Source organism: Beta vulgaris, chromosome 4 (assembly GCF_026745355.1).
Source record: "Beta vulgaris subsp. vulgaris cultivar EL10 chromosome 4, EL10.2, whole genome shotgun sequence".
NCBI classification, from domain to species: Eukaryota; Viridiplantae; Streptophyta; class Magnoliopsida; order Caryophyllales; family Amaranthaceae; genus Beta; species Beta vulgaris.
The window spans coordinates 7,022,373-7,039,321 of NC_079205.1; the positions used below are offsets into that span (position 1 = coordinate 7,022,373).

General features: G+C 37.1%; 1 protein-coding gene across 3 annotated transcripts in view; it reads right to left on the bottom strand.

Annotated features, from left to right (window-relative positions):
* The window catches only part of LOC104907106 (uncharacterized), a 39,819-nt gene extending 22,870 nt beyond the window's left edge, over window positions 1-16,949 (bottom strand). Inside the window, exons 1-2 of one of the 3 annotated variants that reach the window (XR_008968917.1) lie at window positions 16,668-16,870; window positions 8,488-9,044 (exon numbers count right to left, since the gene is read on the bottom strand). Coding sequence is in view for 2 of the 3 variants with exons in the window: in XM_057393910.1 (XP_057249893.1) it covers window positions 8,488-9,044; window positions 16,668-16,755 (645 nt within the window). In the remaining variant the exon portion in view is untranslated. Of the gene's footprint in view, window positions 1-8,487; window positions 9,067-16,667 lie in introns of all 3 variants that reach the window. The other 2 variants (XM_057393910.1, XM_048642700.2) reach the window with 2 other exon arrangements.

Below are 16,949 nucleotides of genomic sequence, written 5' to 3' on the forward strand. Positions count from 1 at the left end.
GCGGAATGGGAGGAGAGAGAAAATTGGGGAGAGAGAGAAGGAAAAATCTAACGGCGTTAGGGTTACGTCCATAGTAAGGGTATTTTGAGCCCAAACAGAAACCTCAGGGGTATCTGAGGAATTTCCCAAATGTGGGGGCTAATTTGGGAATTACGCCAAACCTCAGGGGTACCTGACGAATTTTCCCTTAAATCTTCTATTGCTCGTTGTGAACAAACTAAATCCATGTCGATTTCTACCTATTATGTTATATTAAATGCTCTATGGGAAGAACTTTCTCTGCTTGAACTTTACATTCGGTGTACTTGTTGTTCGAAATGTACTGTTTCTGACTTGTATTGTCAATGCCGTGAAACTGCGAAATACATGAATTTCTCATACGCGAAATACGCTTGACCGGGCTTATCATCTTGCTGTTCTATATCAGCGTGTTAGGCTTTCTCAACTCTCTCTTGTGGACAAACCAGGCCCTACTGATGCCCTCAGTTATTCTGTTTGGGTCAGTCATGCTGTTGGGCATGGGCCTCGTTGGGTGTGTAGCAAGTGCCACAAAACTGGGCACGAAGTAGCTTCTTGTTGGGCTCACTTAACATGTACCCACTGCCACAAAAGGGGCACGGTGTCGCCCATTGTTACGATCTCCACGGCTACCCGGACAAGCAGCTTATAGGGGGGTAGGGCAGGGGGTAGGCTGTGGTCGAGTGCCACCCGCCAGTTGCGCCAATGTTGCCACCAGTAGCCTTGGTGGTTATGATACATCTTCGGTGGTTTCGGCCTCCAGGCAACATCAATCCTAATCCTTCTCTCTTCACTTCTGAGCAATGAAAGCCCTTAACGAGTTTATTTGGTAATGTTTCTACCAATTATCTAAATGGTGAGTTGGATAAACATCTGTGGATTATTAATACAGGTGCCACTCATCATGTTACTAGTATTCACTCATGGCTAGTTACTTCTAAAGCTTTTGATTGCTCTATTGGTCTTCCCAACGGTGCTATTGTTCTATCCACCATGATGGGCTTGGTTTGTTTATCGCCCACCATCACTCTTAAGAACATTCTTTTTGTTCCTAATTTGAGCTGCAATTTACTTTTCGTTTCTCAACTTTGTGATGATTTACAGTGTGTTGTCCAATAAACTGATTCTATGTGTGTTTTATTCAGGACCCCATGAAGGAGCAGTTGGAACGGGGAGTAGGAAGGACGGTCTGTACTACTATGCGGGCAACGATTCTATTCACTATGTCTCTGTCTCTTGCACCTCTTCCGTTCTGGAATTATGGCACCATCGCCTAGGTTATCCCTCTGAGAAAATTGTAAAATTACTTCCCCTTCTATGCAATCATAAGGGAAGTTTGGATCCCAATTGTGAGATTTGATTTCATTCTAAACATTCTAGAAATAAACTTCCTACTAGTGATACTAAGGCTTCTCGCATTTTCGAAAAAAATCAATTGTAATATGTGGGGGCCTTATCGTCATGTTTCTTCTAGTGGTGCTCATTAATTTTTAACAATTGTGGATGATTATTCTCGAGCCATATGGACTTATCTTTTGGTTGATAAAGTAGAAGTATTTTCTATGTTCATGTCTTTTGTAACTATGGTTCAACGTTAATTTTCTGAAACTATTAAGATTGTTCAAATTGATAATTTCATTGAATTCTATGCTTGCTTGATTACTTTGCTGCTTCTGGCATCCTTTTTCACACTTCTTGTGTGGAAACAACTGTACAAATTGGGAGGGTAGAATGTTAACACCATCACATTCTAAATGTTCTCGTGTCCTTCGATTTCAAGATCATTTGCCTATTTACTTTTGGGGGAATGTGTTCTTGCGGCAGCCCACATCATTAATCGCACTCCTTCTATGTTGCTTAATGGCACATGTCCTTTTGAATATTTGTTTGGTCGTCTTCCTTCTTATGATGCCCTTTTTGCGTCATTAGGTGTGTTGCTTTTGCTCATAATAAAAAAAACCAAAGGTGGCAAGTTTGCCAGTCATAGTCGAAAATCTGTCTTTGTTAGCTATCCATTTGGCAAAAAGGGATAGAAATTATATGATCTTGAGGCTAAAGAGTATTTTGACTCTCGCGATGCCAAATTTGTTGAAAATACTTTCCCTTTTCTCAATCCTACTGAGTCCTTTGTCCCTCCTGAATTGTTGGTCACTAATTCCTCTGTAATTCATTATGATTTTGATGACTATGATTCACTCTCTTCTCCACAAAATCTGCCAAACCTACCCTCTACCATACTCTCCTCTATAAATCCCCCCAATCTCTCTTCCTCTTGCGTCCAAAATCACTTAGGCCTATCTCCTTCGCGAGGCCCATCTCCCGCCTCCTCTACTTTAGCACCTCATCCAACCTTCCATCTACCTCTTCCGGCACACCATCAGGCCCAACCTTTCCCAGCTCATCCCTCACTCAAAATCCTGCTCCCCAAACTGCAACTCCACCCAAATCAATGCTCTCTCCTAATTCAAGCCTAGTCCCTCCTTCTTCTTCGGACCCTTCTAATTCCGACTCCACGCGTGACCCACCTTCCCCAAACATCAATTCCCCTCCTTTAGCTCCACAAAATTTTGGGCTCTTCCCTAATTCAGTCCCGACTTCTCCTTCTACATTGGACTCTTCTTCGGATCGGGACCTCAGTTGAGGACAGCGGGCTAAGCTCCCTTCCACCCGTTTACGTGAATTGTTACTCACATCGTCATTGCCCCAAGTATTTTTGTGTCCTCTCCTTCCCCCAGTCTAACTTCTTCTTCAGGTACTCCTTATCCCTTGGCATACTATATAAATTGTGACAATTTTTCTGAGCATTATCGAAAGTTTCTTGCAGCTCTTATTTCTACACAGGAACCACGTTCTTTTAAAGAAGCTATGAATGATGTACGTTGGCGAGCTTCTATGCAAAAAGAAATTCATGCTCTTGAGGAAAATGGTACTTGTACTCTTGAACCTCTTCCACTCGGTAAACATACTTTAGGGATTCAGTGGGTGTATCGTATCCAGTATTATTCTGATGGTCGTATTGAGCGTCTTAAATCTTGCTTGGTCATTTTTGGTAATCATCAGTAGCTTGGCCTTGATTATAATGAAACTTTCGCTTCCATTACCAAAATGACCATTGTTCATGCTTTCCTTTGTATTGTTGCTTTCGAAAATTGGGAGTTTCATCACATGGATGTTCACAATGCCTTCTTACATGGTGATCTTGAGGAGGAAGCTTACATGAAGCTTCCTCCCAGTTTTGATCGTTTTGATTCTACTTTGGTTTGTTGTTTACACAAATCATGGTACGGTTTGAGACACGCTCCTCGGTGTTGGTTTGCGAAGCTTGTCACTGCCTTGAAAGGGTATGGGTTCTTACAATCCTACTCCGACTATTCTTTGTTACCTTCACCAAAGGCAGCATTCAGCTTAACGTATTGGTGTATGTGGATGATCTTATCATCTCTGATAATGATTCTGCTGCTATTTCCTTGTTTAAGGCCTATCTTGTTGATTGTTTCAAAATGAAGGACTTAGGTCCTTTGAAGTATTATTTGGGCATTGAGGTTGCTCGCAGTACTTCTGGTTTATTCCTTTTTCAAAGGAAGTATACTCTTGATATTATTCTGAGGTTGGTCTTCTAGGAGCAAAGCCGTGTGGTTTCCCTATGCAGCAAAAGCATCGGCTTAGTCATGACACGTGTGATTTATTCGATGATCATGAGCGGTATCGCCGTCTTCTTGGCTGTCTCATCTATCTTGCTATTACTCTCCCAGATCTGGCTTACTGTGTTCATATTCTTTCCCAGTTTCTTCAGGCTTCTCGTGCGGCTCACTGGGAAGCCATCGTGCGTGTTGTTAGGTACTTGAAAGGTACCCTGGGTAATGGTATCTTACTTCACTCTGACAGTGATCTCACTCTTCATGGTTAGTGTGACTCGTATCGGGCACCTTATCCTATTACCCGTCGGTCCCTGTCTAGTTGGCTTGTCTTCTTAAGTCATTCTCCCATTTCTTAGAAGACCAAGAAGCAGCATATTGTTTCCTTGTCTTCAGCAGAGGTTGAATATCGCTCGATGTCGACTATTACTTGTGAGCTTAAGTGGTTCAATGGGTTATTACTAAGTCTTCGGGTTCATCACCCTAAAGCTATTCCTCTATTATGTGACAGTCAATCGGCTCTTCATATTGCCAATAATCCCGTGTTTCATGAGCGTATGAAGCACATCGAGGTTGCTTGTCACTTTGTTCGCGATGCTATCAAGGATGGGTTGATTGCTCTTTGATATGTTCCTACTACAGCTCAGTTGGCTGATTTCTTCACCAAAACTCTTGGCAAGTCTCAATTTGATCTTCTCGTGTCCAAATTGGGCATTTGTACTCCTCATACTCCAACTTGACGGAAGGGGGGGGGGCGTGTTACGTTATATTAGGTATATTGGGAATATTCTTGTATATGTTATCTTATCTTTTTAGGTAAGTTAATATCTTCCTTGATTATCTCCTTTTGGGAGAATCTTTGTCACCTATATTACGTGATACTCAATGAGAAAATAGTCAAGCGTTTGGTGCATCATATCACTTTGTCACTTTTACTTGCCAAGAGAATACCGTTATTTAGACATGTATCATTGCCTCCTATGTGAAATCGATCGACCAGGCAACCACTAGTCCGCCAACAGCCTTAGTATAGTCCTCCCCCCCCCCTTCCCCGGCAAGTCTGGTCACTGCTTCCCAAATAAGTGAAGTTGTTTCTAAAGTCCAAACCCTAAGTTTTAATTTCATTTTTTGAGGTAAGATTTGTTGATTGTACTATACAATGATTTCTTAATTGTCATTGTTATCATTGTTTGGTTATGTTATCGTTAAATACTTAAATTGATTTGTTGTTGTTCATGATTTCTTGATTCATTTTTCAGGGTTATTTGGTTTATAATTTGTTATTTGTAATTTGCAAGTATGAGTTGATTCATATTGTTAATATCAATTAGGAACCGGAATTGAACTGATAATATATTTGAATTGGAGTTTGGTTTGATAATGTAATTGATTAATGTTTATCAATTTTAATTAGGAAATATCAAGTAATTCACTTTCACCTAATTTAAACAAGTCCAAGGCTATGGTGACGAAGAAATATGAAGCACGGGTACTTCCTCGTAGTCCCGTTTCAAGGACGACACAGGTACAAGACGGATACCTCGGAACCCCCGAACGACTCTTGAATGGTGGGGACGTCAGGTTCAGTAGGGCACGGCTAGGGAGGTTGATGGGGACGTTTTGGAAACGGATTTTAAAGCTTAAAGACATACATTTCCCTCTGCTTCTTCTCTCTTTTTTCTCAAATCTAGGGTTTGTAACACTAAATCTAAAAATTCAAGCACTAAACATAGATGAAGGAGGATGAATGGTTAGGGATTGGAGTCGGCATTGAAATGCTACCTGTTTTATGAAGTCGTGAAATTTATTTGATGTGGTGTATGTGCGGTCGCCGGTAGCTGCATGGTGGTCGGTGAATTCTAAGTGAAGGGCTCCACAGTTGGAAAGCAGATGTAAAGTAAAAAGGGGAGGGAGGGTTTAATAACTTAATGTTGTTATAAAGAGAAGAAAGAAAGGGGGTGGAGACACTACTAATATGTTTTAACTTTAGACAAAAGAAAGTAAGGGATAGTGGGGATAACTGAATTTATTTTATTTTAATTTTTATTTGGAAAGAGGACTATTTTATGTGGGTGTTGGATACTTCATACTTGGATATATTAGACGACCTTTTTCAATGAATTTTTTTACGAAACTTTTTAAAAGTATTAGTTATATATCGTTACATGTATGTCATTTAATATTTTTCTACAAAAATTAAATGGAGAATATATCTATTAAAAATTTCAAGTAATATTATTCAATGAATTATTTTTTGCCGAATCCAAGCCATACCTATTTTTGGAAATTATGATTTTTCCATATCCGTCCTCGTACCCATATTTTTCCCCGTATCCGTATCAGTGCGACCTAGACGAAGAATGCATTTGTAATTTTCATTTTTACTTTATGTATTTTTTTCATTTTCCTTTAGATTGTAAGACTAAGCATTTTGGAAACTCGGATGTAAAAACGTTAAGTATTAAACAATTTGCATTTTCTTGTTTTTTTCTAAACATTTTTATACAAATGTCCGACGTCCATAATTTATCCCCCACTTTGAAAATTCTGGGCTCTTAGAACCATGACGACCACCACTAACACTTGAGCACAAATTCTGGAGGGCCACACCCCCCCCCCCAAACACCTCGTCCACCACCATCCCACCCACCCTAAGACAACCCATCAACCCATTGCCACAACAACCATCCTACCCACCTTAGAAAACTGAGCCCGGCTTAGTAGACCCCTCAACACCACAAACAACATCAAGAATGACACCCCTCATGAATAAACGCCTCCACATAAAGCAAGTTTATGGTCTGAAACTCCCATAACGTGGAAGCAAAAACGAACCAGCAACCTAGGTCTAAAACTCCCATAAGCCACGGCTTGTCAATGAGAGCGAGCCCGACATGGAGGATAGAGATATTGGACGAGGACTAAAAAGAAGTCGGAGGGGAGTAGAATCGGAGAGAGGAGGGGTTAGACACAGAGGAGATGGTGAAGATTTGGTAGAGTAAGCCAGGAAGGTAGATGGAGGAGGAGATGAAGATGGAAGGTCAAACTTTTTTATTATTTTTTATTTTTTTAACAATTAAAATAACATTTAAGTTTACAAATCTAAACCAATTAAAAAGTCACACATAAACAAGTAACTTGTTATAACAGGTTATTTACCTGTTAGGAACATTGAAAATAAAATACCCTCATAAGATTGGATAATTTTAATTAATCAAAAGTGTGATTTATTTTGATCAGATCGTCCGGATATTGCCTTATTCTTAACATTTTTCTTTCTTTTTTATTTTTGTTTTTTTTTTCTTTTAACCCATGGTTGTTACATATTATCTCAAGTAGGCAGCAACTAGTGCAAATTGGTGTTCAAGAAACAGTTTAGAGTACTTTTTACGCTTGTCTAATACTTCAATTGAATAGTAATCTTTTATATTTTATATTGTTCATACTCTTAATAATACTTTCAATTTTTTGCTTGGATTTTGTTTAAGGTGTCATACATGTTGACTTTTTGTGACTATTTTGATTTGATGGGTCGGTTGTTCGGATTTATGTGGTGTATTAGTGGTGAATTTCAGCCTATGATGGGACATATTTAGTCATTCAGTGACTATTGGGGTTTCATCTATATTTTTTCTCTGATTTGGTTTCTTGTAGTGAGGGCCCTACAAAATCTAGCTTGAGAGGGATTGTAATGCCCAATACTTTGAGTACTTATTTATATTAATTTAATGTTTGTTCTCTAAAATAAATATTTTAAGCAAATAGTATTTTAGTAATTTAACTGGTTTTAAATTATTTTGGCGGGAATATGTATGACGCCACATTTGGATTTGTTAAACTATTAGTTTTAAATCCTAGTCACGATTTTATTTAATAAATTTTAAACATTTAATTATTTATGATGGAGATTGAAAAAAAAAAGTGATTTAATAGGGTCGGCCACCCTAGTGGGGGTTTTGATATGTAAAACCTTTCAAATATATGATGGAGGTCACAAATTTTGGATTAATCTCCTAACTTATTATGAAGGTTAGAAAATATTTAATTTTGGAAAGTAAGTATTCCTTCCCTATTCTACACCTATAAATACTCCAAACCTTAAGACATATTTTCCACACTAAAAACTCTGAGAATCCAAATTTTCTTACTTCAGGGTTCGTTCTTCTCTTCTTCATCGAATTCAGTTTTGTATTCTTTATTCAAGTTCTAATTTTGTTTGGTTTAAGTAAAAGATTTTGGTGTTTCTTACTCAAAAATATTATGCTCATGATAGTTTATGTAGGAATTTGTGATTAAATTAATGTTATAAGTTCATGTGATAAATTACTTATTAGAATTTTATATTAATGGTTGATTAGGAGAACGCTCAAGCATAAGACTAAAAGAAAATACTAGTATAAACTCTTTGTGCAAGATCAATGAACGTTATGTAGCTAGATCTTTTGAAATGTTGTTTATTGATTTAATGGTTGAATGGATTTAGAAATCTGATTTAACCTGTGCGAGGTTGCGGTCCGGCAGGGCCCTTCATCTTACCTTGGGATCTCCAGTGGGGAGCTCCAAAAAAACTTTGAATTTCATACTTATCAATGCAGCATTGTAATCACAAATATCTTAAAACTAATCTATAGGTAAAATTATAGAAAAATTAAAACCTAAAAAGGAATATATTTCTTTTTTCCTTATATTTATAAGTCAAAAGATGGTCAAAGTGAAATATGTGAATAAAGAATTATTCAAATTGTTGTAAACAAAAGAAAATAGAGAAACTATATAACCATACCAATATTATAGTAAAGTATAAAAATGGGTCAATATTAGTATTTGAAGTTACCTGGGAATGAGGATTACCCAAACTGATGGTGTACACTGGTACGTTGTCAACGGAAACCTCGCTACCATCTGCATTGTCAGGAAGCGGGTGTCCATCAGACATAAGCAGAATTGCGTGCTCACGTTCCGGAGACACTGATCGATCAACAAGAACTTTTAGTGCCTCTGTAAGGCCAGCATTTATGTTGCATCCCCCGCCTGCCTGTAGATTTTCTATCATTTCTTCGATATTGTTTTTTGCAGAACGACTCATTGTGAGCAACCGGCACAACCTATAGGCTTCACCCTCAAATATGACGACTGAAAGACGGTCTCTAGGGCGAAGTTTGTTGATTACAAACTTGGCTCCCGCTTTTAAGTGTTCCAACTTCTTGTCTTCCACCATGCTGCTACTAACATCTAGCAGCAGTACTATATCCTTGCTAGGACTGCTTTGCTCTGGAATTGCCATCATTAGCTCCACAAACAGTTTGTAATCGTGTTCCTTCAGTGGAACTTCCGCCTCACAGATGAAAGTTGACTTAAGCTCTCCAGCCAAGAAATAGTCTTTGCCAACCACTGTTAAATATTACACGCCCGTCTTATAATTGCATTGAAAATAAGATTTCAACAAATACATCTACATCAGTCCAAATTAGTACATACACACATTTATAGGATGAGAACCATACGCACAACGAACATGAAGGACTAAATTATGAACACAAAAATCGATACCAATAAACATGTACTAATAGAGATGTACATATGTTTATTTGACTTGTTATCAATACATTTAGCTTGTTATATATTTATGTATATGTGCGCACCATGCTCTATGCACTAGCATGCGCAATCATGTACCCCATCTAAGGTTTGCATTTTATTTCTATCTTGACCAAACAAAGGCCATTAACAAGTAAGCTCACCACTTTTCTAACACTAGAACCACTCACAATTCGCACAACATTGAGTTTACCATGAGTAAAGAGTTACATATAGCTTCATAGTTGGACAATCACATTTTAAATACCTTCTGGGTTCTAAGACCTCGTACAAACAAAATTTGGTGAGTAACACAATTTTCTAAAGAGATTATAAGTCAATAATGATGTGACAAAGAGGTTTGATGGTAGAATGATGACACTATCACCTAACAAGCTTGACATATTGGACATGGAAAGGAAAAATGTCATGTCATATGCGACATGTAGCAAACTTCATGTGATACATAACGAGACGGGCTTCAAAAATGCCATGTCATACATGACATCTGGCAGACATCAAGCACTCCTCACAGGTTGCAATAATAGCTATAGATTTTAATATCAAAAGAACACACGTAAGATTATTGTGGCACGTGTAGGATCATCTTAATCCTATAAAGAAACACACTACTAAGAGAGACGATGGAGAATAGTGGGTAAGGGCTTTAAATGTATAACTCATTCAACTTTGGGGTTGAAAGAAAAAAAAACTAATTTAAAAGAGCAAATAATTGATAGTAGCAGTTCTTTTAAGAAATCAACGGAACTTGTACAATTAAAATATAAACAAAATAAGACCCATATATATTTGGAATACCAAAAAAAAAAACACGTTTTCTATAGACGCTCACAACGGGTATAGACGTCCACAATAAGTGTTCCACCACCAGTCATGCCGTCTTTCATATGCGCCTACACCGATGGTGGGAAGTCCATGGCAGGCGCCTTTGTTGTTTTGGCTGTGAGAGCGTTTCTGGACAACCTAGGAAAAACGACGAGCTCGACTCGATCAAAATTGAATTTGGTGATAACAAGGTGACAACTAAGGGTGATGATTATAATGGTAGTTGTTGTTGATGATGCTATGGCACGAGTTATGATAAACATCCAATTGAGAGATGTTTACAAACATCTAGCATGGAATAAAATATAATAAAAGGGAGAGAAAATACTGATTTTGGGGCCTGAGGAAAAGAATAGGAAAAGGGGGAAAATAATGGGAATGATCGAAAGAAAGGGAAAAGGAGTGAGATGAATGTGCAACACTTGTCGCCTCACTATTGGTCAAACCATATAAAATTACAATTATTGTAATGTTTGTATTTCAAAAAATATAATTCAGAAAATAAAAATACAAATACTAAAATTCATAATTTTTTGTTCTCTATGGATAGACACTCATTTTACAATACTTTTTAAAAATTTTCATTTTTCTCCTCCCCTCCCTTTTCATGTTTACTAAATTACGTTGTTGTAGCTAAATATTGTGTTTCAGAATAATAAAATAGTGTTTTTGGAACATATATTATTGTTGGTGAAATATAAATAGTGTTGGAGAGGGTAATCGTGGAAATCTTAGGAGAAGTGATGGAATGACAGTAGGCGTGGAGCCAGGCTGGCACCAGGCATCAGGACATCATCAACTTTCATTTTGATGGGTGGTGGACAAGTTGGTGACAACACATACCAATCTGGACCATCACAAGGAGGACATAGGCAAGGTACTTTTATTGCAAACAACAATGGCTCACCGCATGCATATGTGCTTCTTAACCAACCAAATATGGTTGGGATTCCTTCTTCACCCTATGCTTATATGCCTCATAACAACCAACTATGGCTGGTATGCCTCATTATGGAAATATTCTGGGGTACGGTCAGCCCCAAGCTCCATTTGCATATGTGCCTCTTAACCAACCAAATATGGCCGGGATTCCTTCTTCACCCTATGCTTATATGCCTCATAACCAACCAACTATGGCTGGTATGCCTCATTATGGGAATATTCCGGGGTATGGTCAGCCCCAAGTTCCATTTGCCCAAATAATTGGTGCTTATCATCAGAGGATGCCCTCAAATGGAGATACAATCCCACCACAAATGGCACAAGGAGCACCTACCCAATCCCAATTTTATGCACACTAGGGGAAAAAAACGGAAGGGTTGCGGTGCAAGGGGTGCATTTTTCTAAAAACGCAACCCTTAATAGTCGCGGTTAGCCCAAAATCCGCAGCCCTTGCGATTAGCCGAAAACCGCAGCCCTATTAGTAATAAAGGGTTGCGGTTTTTATGGGCTTTTTTTTAAAAAAAAATGACTCTAATTTAAAAGAAATTGCAAGGCTTTAGGGTTTGTTATTTGAGATTAGCCTGTCTCCTATCTCCTCATTTCACGCACGCCTCTCTCCTCTCTCCTCATTTCACGCCTGTCTTCTCTTTCTCCTCATCTTCACGCCTCAGCTTCTCTCTACCTCCTCTCAACTTCTTCCGTCAACCTTCGAACGCCAAGCGAACAAAGACCTCATCTCCTCCTCTCCTCCAAACTGATCTTCGTTTCGTTGGTTGTGTCGGCGTGAAATGAGGAGGTAGAGAGAAGACAGGCGTTTTCACACACCACTAACAACACCAACAGCAACGACCGCGATAGCAGGAGCGACGGAGAAAGAAACAACGCGAGCAACCATCTCTGCACTAGCCACACGTTCTAGATCTGATTTTCGCTACTTCATTTTCGTTCGCTCAAGATCTGTTCCATAATTTCTTTAATTTTTTTCGTTCTCTAATTCCCGTCTGATTTTCGCAACGCAGATTAATGCCGGCCTCCCACGTCAGAAGTGGATTACCTCCGTCGCTCCTGCTCTCTATGTCCTGAATCTGTCTTCTTCAAGCGCTAGATGACGCCGTTGTAAAACACTTGATTGTAATTTTTGAATTTTTTTTCAGATCTAGGTTTGAGTTTGAGTTTTGTTTAATTTTCATTTTCGTTTTTGTTCCTTTTTCTTTTCATTTTCTGTCATTCTGAATGTGTGTGTTTGTAATTTTTGAGTTTAGTTTTCATTTTCGTTTGAGTATTATGTATTTCTGTCATTATGAATTTGTGCGTTTGATTTTTTTTTTTTCATTTTTGTTCCCTTTTTTTTTCATTTTCTGTTCCCTTTTTTTCCATTTTCGTTCATTTTTTCATTTTCGTTATTTTTTTTCATTTCCGTTCCTTTTTTTCATTTTCGTTATTTTTTTCATTTTCGTTATTTTTTTTTTCATTTTTAGATCTATAAATTTCGACTGTTCTTGTTGATTTCCCTGTTGTAAATTTCTTGATATATTTAAGAGTAAAAAAATGTCAAAAAAAAACATTTTTTTTATTATTTTATGCGACGAAAGGGCTGCGGTTTTGTGCCTAAAACGCGGCCCTTCAGCCCTTCTTTGTACAAAGGGTTGTGTTTTTGGGCCTCAACCGCAGCCCTTCATTGTTAAGGGTTGCGGTTTAAAAACGCAACCCTTCACTTTTAGTGAAGGGCTGCTATAGAAAGGGCTGCTGGCCAAAAACGCAGCCCTTTTGTTTTTTTCCACTAGTGGCAACGCTAGGAAATCCCTATGGGAGGTTATTAAAATCAACCTTTCAATTCTAACCCTAATCCTACATATGATCAAGTAGGAGGCATGAGGAATGGGAATATGGGATACCCAGGGAGGCATTAGGGTTCATTGGTGGTACAAGTTGAGGCATTAGTCCAAATACTAGTACAGGATAATTCTAGGAGAAATCAGAGGCAAATAGGTCTAAAACCTTACCCTGAATGAATTGATAGACCTAATTCATTTACTAGAACATTTAAGATACCTGACTTTACCTTGTTCTCAGGCAATGACAAATTTCTACTAAGGAACGTTTAGTTAGATTCAATTGTCAGTGTAGGGAAGCAGCTAACAATGACTTCTTAAAACTTAGAATGTTTTCCATATCTCTAACTGATATGCTTTTTGGTGGTATACCAATTTACCACAAAATTCTATCCACTACCGGTAGGAGATACAAGTGCAATTTACAAATCATTTTACACGCACTGAACCTGGAGTGATTCTAATTGATCTGGCCATAATTTAACAAAAGTTAGGAGAGTATGTAGAAGACTACCTATCTAGATTCAAAATAGCTAATTAAGATTACGTGTCATGTTAGCATTCCTGAAAGAGAGTTTGTACGAATGGCTCAAGAGGGAATGTTAATTCAGTTTCAAAAAAGGTTTGATGGTCATGCTTTTGGCGATTTTGTTGAATTAGCAGAATTAGTTGTAAGATATGAGAGAAACCTATTACAAGCTGAAAGTGCAGCAATTCACCAAAGTTTCTTCGCTTAGAATGAAGAGCCCTTCCACTTTGAAACTGCACAAGAAGTGGACGTGGCATAAATCATTCATGGAGTACCTAATAAGTGTTCTCCTTTAGAGAAGATAGAGTTTTTGGCGCCAAATGATTTGAAATCTGGACAAAAGAGGACATATACCTTTGATGCTAAGAAATCCAATGTTGTTTCCATTGGTTATTATCTAACAATAAGATAAAACTAGTATGAAGGCATAAAATAAGAGCTGCTGAGGAATTTAAGGGTAAAAAAATATTGTAAATGACATGATGCAGTAACTCATGACACTTCTGAATACATCGTTTCTAGAAATAAAATCCAGGATGAAATTGATAAGGAAAATATCATGTTTCCTGATGATGAAGATGTTCATGTAGTTGGAATGGATGAACCATTTGAACTATTCTGTGGTATGGTAGAGATTAATAATGTTTTTACTATTACCTTGCAGACATCTCAAGCTATCGAAATAGGTAACCAACTCTTCAATTTATTGCTTGATGAAGTAATCTTGGTTATTCCAAAGATAGCTAATGAAGAAGGATTGGAAGATATGTGCAGATGGCATATGAATGAGTCACATACAATAGACCAATGCCAAGTATTCAGAGGATTCATAACTAGGCGACTAAAGTCTCAAAAGACTGGTTGTCTCAGAAGTGGAACAATATGTCATGGTGCTAGAAGCCTACAAGGATATCTCTTTTAGGTCTCGTACAAAAATGGATATTTTCTAAACTTGAAAGGAATGATCAGGTTATATCTCTTTTGGTTTGCAAATCATGGGGTAAAGTCATTACAGAAAAATATGGCAACCTAACATGCCTTGAAGATATCTAAAAAAAGCTCTTTGCCAAGGAAACTACAAAGAAAATAAAAGTCTATAAAATAGTGGATGGGTCATCATCAAGAGATGTGGTACAATATAAATGTGCATGTCAAATTTGGTACGATCTCATGACTTGTGATGTAAGTCCTTGTTGGTTATCACCAAATAATCCTACAAGTTCGCATCTTAAAGAATCTTTCTTAATGGATTTCACAATGGCTAGAAAGAAACGTGAAGGAATACACAAAAAGTTATTCTTCTCAACCAAATTATGTCATCCTAAAAAGAGGTTCATTAACCATCTTAGAACAATGGAGGAAGTCACATTCAGAATACTACTAGATTATATTGGCTACAACCATTGAGAGTCCTTCTCTGCTCATAATTTGTGGGTGTTGAGTACATCACTCCACAAATCAGGGGGACAATTTGTTACCACCATTTTTAGATGTACGGTAGCATTTGTTATGGTACATTATATTAGACCTCAAAGGGTTTAATTTCGCCTTAATATGAAGGCCCAACTAGAACATAAACCCATTGGACGAAGTTTAACATAAGTCAAAGTTAAAAGACGAAGACCGGCAAGACCATTAGGAGATGCATGAGACAAATCCATATAAGGAAGAACGTGCAAGGTTACAGTCATTCAGTACTAGAAGACGGTTGAGATTCGAATCAAAGATGATTTAAATGTTTTCCCTCCAAGAAAGCATGGAAGTAACATTACATGTTTCTATAAATAGAGGAATGATCATCAAGCAGAAGACAACGAACAAACAATAAGCAACAACTTGCATTTACTCTCTTCTTAGCGTATCCTAGCTTTAGTCTAGCCAACCCCCTTTTAGGGTTATAGTTTAGTCCCTTAGACTTAGAACATGTTCAGGCGCTAAGTTTTGTAATTCTCCCATTGAAGCAAGAAACCATGAAGGTACAACCTTCGTGCTTTAATTTTCCTTTATTTGTCCAGCTTGGCTTATCCTCTTATGCATGTGTATAAATCTTTCTTAAAGTTGGTGGTATGTATGAGGATGTTCTGTCCTAATCAAAAAATTCATTATTGCTTGCTCTATTTATTGCATTTCGCCTGAATTTAATAGGCGTTGTAAGTTTAATCATTAATTAAATTGCACCAAAGTACGTTAGCGAGATTTTATCTAATTAAAACTAGTAACCCCAGGGACCCCGTGACATTAAGTATCAAACTATTGAATGTGCATTGACTTGTTTGCAAGGTCAACAAACTGATTTTGCACCAACAAACTTAAAAATGACATGAAATAAATAGCAAAAAGACATTAGTTTCATGTCATTATAGATGTAATCCACGTCATTTATGTTGAAGTCTGTGTCATTTTTATTGCACTATGTTATTGTATAAGATTATAAGTATAAGTGTATAACAAATTTACACCAAAGTCGCACTCGAAAAGTAATTAATTACATATAAATGTTATTGGGTTTTCTTTCACGTAAATTTTTTTAAAAAATAATCTTTTATTTATATTACTAATGCTCAAATTTATCTATAGCTCAACATAAAAATAAAACTACTGCAAGTAAGAATTGAAAGAAATGACAGGAGCATACGATTCTAGATTAGATTGTATTTTGTTATAATTTACATTAGGAGTAATAGAAGAAGTGAATCTTCTTTTGGACAAGAATTACATAGATAGACTAAAGCCTAATTGTTTTAAAGTTTTGTCCCAGAAAAACAACAATGTAAATAAAAGAAAAACATATCTGCTATGATTATATTGTAGGAGTTTTCTCTTCTTTTATGGGAGTTTCAAGATCTTCGATTTTATAGAGTATGGATATTAGTGATTTACATATGGTATTTTTATGCAGTTTTACAAAGATTATCAATATTCATTTTCAATCTGTTGAGTCAATACAAGAGTTTTCTTTTCTTCTCAAAATAATGAACGTCGGATCCCTCATAAAAAGTCGTATGGAAACAACGAATCAGGAATTTGCCCAGTTATCATATCCGTGTTTTTGATTTCTTAGTTATTTTATAGAAGATTTTGTTTGGCTTTAGTAGATTTGTTTCATTTTTTTGCTATTGTTTATCAATTGTAGATATCTTATGGTTTATATTAATAAAATTTAGTGGCTTCTTTTCTTTGAGAGAAAAGAGACACCATCCTTCTAATCTTGCAAAAAAATATTCAAGAAGGGGACAGAGGAAATAAATCAATCAATGGAGAGACAAGCAAACCAGTAAGACATAATACCTCTATCATCAGCTGGTCTTCGATTTGTTTCATAATACCAAGGAATCAACTGATCGTCATCGTAGAGATAGTTGTACTCCAAGGCCATGTTGCCAAGAAGTAGATAAATATGCAGTGCTAAAGTCTCTACCTCACCCAAATCGCAAGCACTTTGGTTCCAGTATCAAAATTGAGCCACCGAATTGAATTGTACAGTTTTCTTAATTTCTCTTAGGTAAGAAATGTTTTGTTTTCTTTTCAGGCTTCGAAGTCAACTTAAAAATAAATTATTACATTTAGATG